This window comes from Charadrius vociferus, unplaced genomic scaffold (assembly GCF_000708025.1).
Source record: "Charadrius vociferus isolate BGI_N301 unplaced genomic scaffold, ASM70802v2 scaffold62, whole genome shotgun sequence".
Classification (NCBI taxonomy): Eukaryota; Metazoa; Chordata; class Aves; order Charadriiformes; family Charadriidae; genus Charadrius; species Charadrius vociferus.
The window spans coordinates 4,046,022-4,048,486 of NW_009647419.1; the positions used below are offsets into that span (position 1 = coordinate 4,046,022).

The 2,465-nt window shown below is 60.4% G+C and overlaps 1 protein-coding gene across 1 annotated transcript in view; it reads right to left on the reverse strand.

Moving 5' to 3' along the window:
- Window positions 1-910: 910 nt before the first annotated feature.
- NFKBIE (nuclear factor of kappa light polypeptide gene enhancer in B-cells inhibitor, epsilon) overlaps window positions 911-2,465 on the reverse strand; it is a 5,316-nt gene continuing 3,761 nt past the window's right edge. The window contains exons 4-6 of the mRNA XM_009880455.1: window positions 2,265-2,353; window positions 1,731-1,979; window positions 911-1,409 (exon numbers count right to left, since the gene is read on the reverse strand). Of these exons, the coding sequence (XP_009878757.1) occupies window positions 1,344-1,409; window positions 1,731-1,979; window positions 2,265-2,353 (404 nt within the window). The 3' untranslated portion in view covers window positions 911-1,343. The remainder of the gene's footprint in view (window positions 1,410-1,730; window positions 1,980-2,264; window positions 2,354-2,465) is intronic.

The window sequence follows — 2,465 nt, forward strand, 5'->3', positions numbered from 1 at the left end:
TGCCAGAAGGTGGGAGGCAAAGATTCAAAAGAAATGGAGCAATCCGGCCCAGAGCTGCTGAAAAGACCGGGCAAGTTCCAGAGAGGCCTAGGGGGAGCCCGTGCCGCTCTCCTGGCAGCATTCCCTTGCCTCTCTGTCTTTCCAAGTGAGGAGGAAGCTCACTCCAGAGCATCTCCGGGCGATTGCGACATCCAGGATTTGCCCCAAACAATAGCAGCTGCTCCCAGGCAGCAAGTGGGGAATTTCCCTGGCTGAGGTGGGGTCAGGCGTGCTGGGTGTCTCCATTCCCACAGCACCTTCTCTTGCCGGTTCCCCAGTGTGTCGGTCGCAAGCGCTCCTCTGGTTTGGAGAGGGGGCAGGGCAGGGCTGTGAGCTGAACAACAGAAGGGATGCTGAGATAACCCTGCCAGCTCCTCTGCCTTCAGCCTAGGGGAATCTAAAACCCAGGGAAGGCCCATGCTCTAAGTTTTTTAACACCTCCCAAGGCAGGAAGATGGGGCAGGATCTTTCTATCCTCTTTGCCAATGAGGAAATCACGGCACAGTAAGGCAGCGAGATGTCAGGCACGACAGCAAAAGCAGGGATCTACAACCTGGTCTGCCAGCACCTCTGATGCTCTGTGCCTTCAGCCCCGAAGCCAGACACTCGGCAGGACAGCGCGGGAATGGGGCACCAGGCTGGGATCCCCCAGCCTCAGCCTTGAGCGCTGGAAAGGCTCGGCAAGCGGGGAAGCCCCTGCGCTCTCGCTCACCTTCTGCTGTGCGAGGGAGGGAGCAGGACCCGAGGCAGCGGGCGGGCTGGGGAAGCCCCTGCAGCCCTCACATGCCCAGGCACCCAGTGTAATGCTCAGCCTCCCCATGCAGTAGGGGCACAGCGTGGGTTAGATCACATGAGACCTCAGGCGCCCACAGCAAGAACCAATGTTTATTAGAGTGAGCATTAACTCTCCTCACCCCACACTTATTCTGATGGCGTTTGGGGTGCCAGAGGATGCTCCGTCCACAGTACAGTGTGAAAAGGAGTCCTGTCCTGCTCCTTGCCTGGGTAAGCTGGAGACCCCCACAAGTCAGACCCATGGCAGGGAGGGGAAATTCAGTCCTGCTGCGGGGCACAAGTACTAAAAGAAAAGCCTCCCCTGTGTAGTGTTCATAGGGCCACCTTCTTTTCTCTGAGAAGGCAGCCTGAGGCCAACAAATCTTTTCCGATGAGGGAAGAGGTGGATGATAACGTCTCCCAAAGTGGCTCTGCTCCCACCAAACTGCAGGCAGGCAAGGTCCCAGCGGGCAGCAGGGCAACAGCGCAGAGCGAGGAGGCAGCCCGATGGGCCAAAGGAGTCCAGACGCTCATTCAGAGCACACCACGGGTTTCCCCGAGATCTTCAGGTCATCGAAGGGCAGCAAGGCGAGGAGCTGCAAAGCCCAAGGATGCAGAGGTGTAAGGATCCAGGGTTGTGTCTCCACTGGGGCTCGGGTAAGGGCCCAGAACTTCCCCCCCCAAGCCCTGCAGCTTCCCACCTCCCCATGGAAGTGCCAAGAAACCCTGGCTAGGCTTTCCCTAGGGCTGGAAGTAACAGGCAGTCACCCCACACACCCCCAGAGCCAACGCCTGCACCCTAGAAGGGAGGACGGGCATGGCTAGAACCTCCTCCTAGGAGCTCCCCCCACATCGTCTGTCTTCTACACCCCCCGACACGCTTGCAGAGCCACAGGCCTCCCCACACACAGACTCACATCGTCGTTGCCGTCAGCCAGGTCCTGGGCTGTCTCATCCTCCATGTTCCTCAGCAGGGTGTCAGCCCCGGAGTGCGAGAGGATGGCGGCGATGGCAGCATCCTTGCGGCCCACGGCCAGGTGGAGCGGGGTGCAGCCATTGTACATCTGGGCGTCCACATACGCCCCATTGCGCAGCAGGAACTGGACAGCCCTGCGGTTGTGGCACTCCACGGCGAGGTGCAATGGGGTCTTGCCGCTCGTGCCCTCCTGCAATCCGCAAACCACAAGGGCATGGGTGTGGGGTCCCCTCAGATGGGCCCCACAGCACCCACCCACATTGCCTTGACAGGGTGCAGAAGGGGCAGTTCCCACCCCGACTACTGTCATGGCACCCAACAGCCCCGCAAGGACCTTTCCTCTCTTCTCCCTCAAAACTCAGTGCCTCCAAGCCCTACAGCAGTACCTGCCCCGAGGCCAGAGGGAATGCCCAAGGGAGCCCTGCACCCACCGTGCCCAGCCTCACCCAAACATCACACCCATGCCCAGCCTTACCCGAACATCGATGTTGGCGCCGCTCTCCAGCAGCAGGGACATCATCGGGATGTTCCCCTTCAAGGTGCTGATGTGCAGACAGGCCAAGCCTGGGATGGGGACGCAGGAGAGAGAGCCACAGTCAGCCTGGACCACCCCCAGCCACATCAACCCCGGCCCCACACCTCCTCTGCTGCACTCCCAAATCCCTGCATACACGAC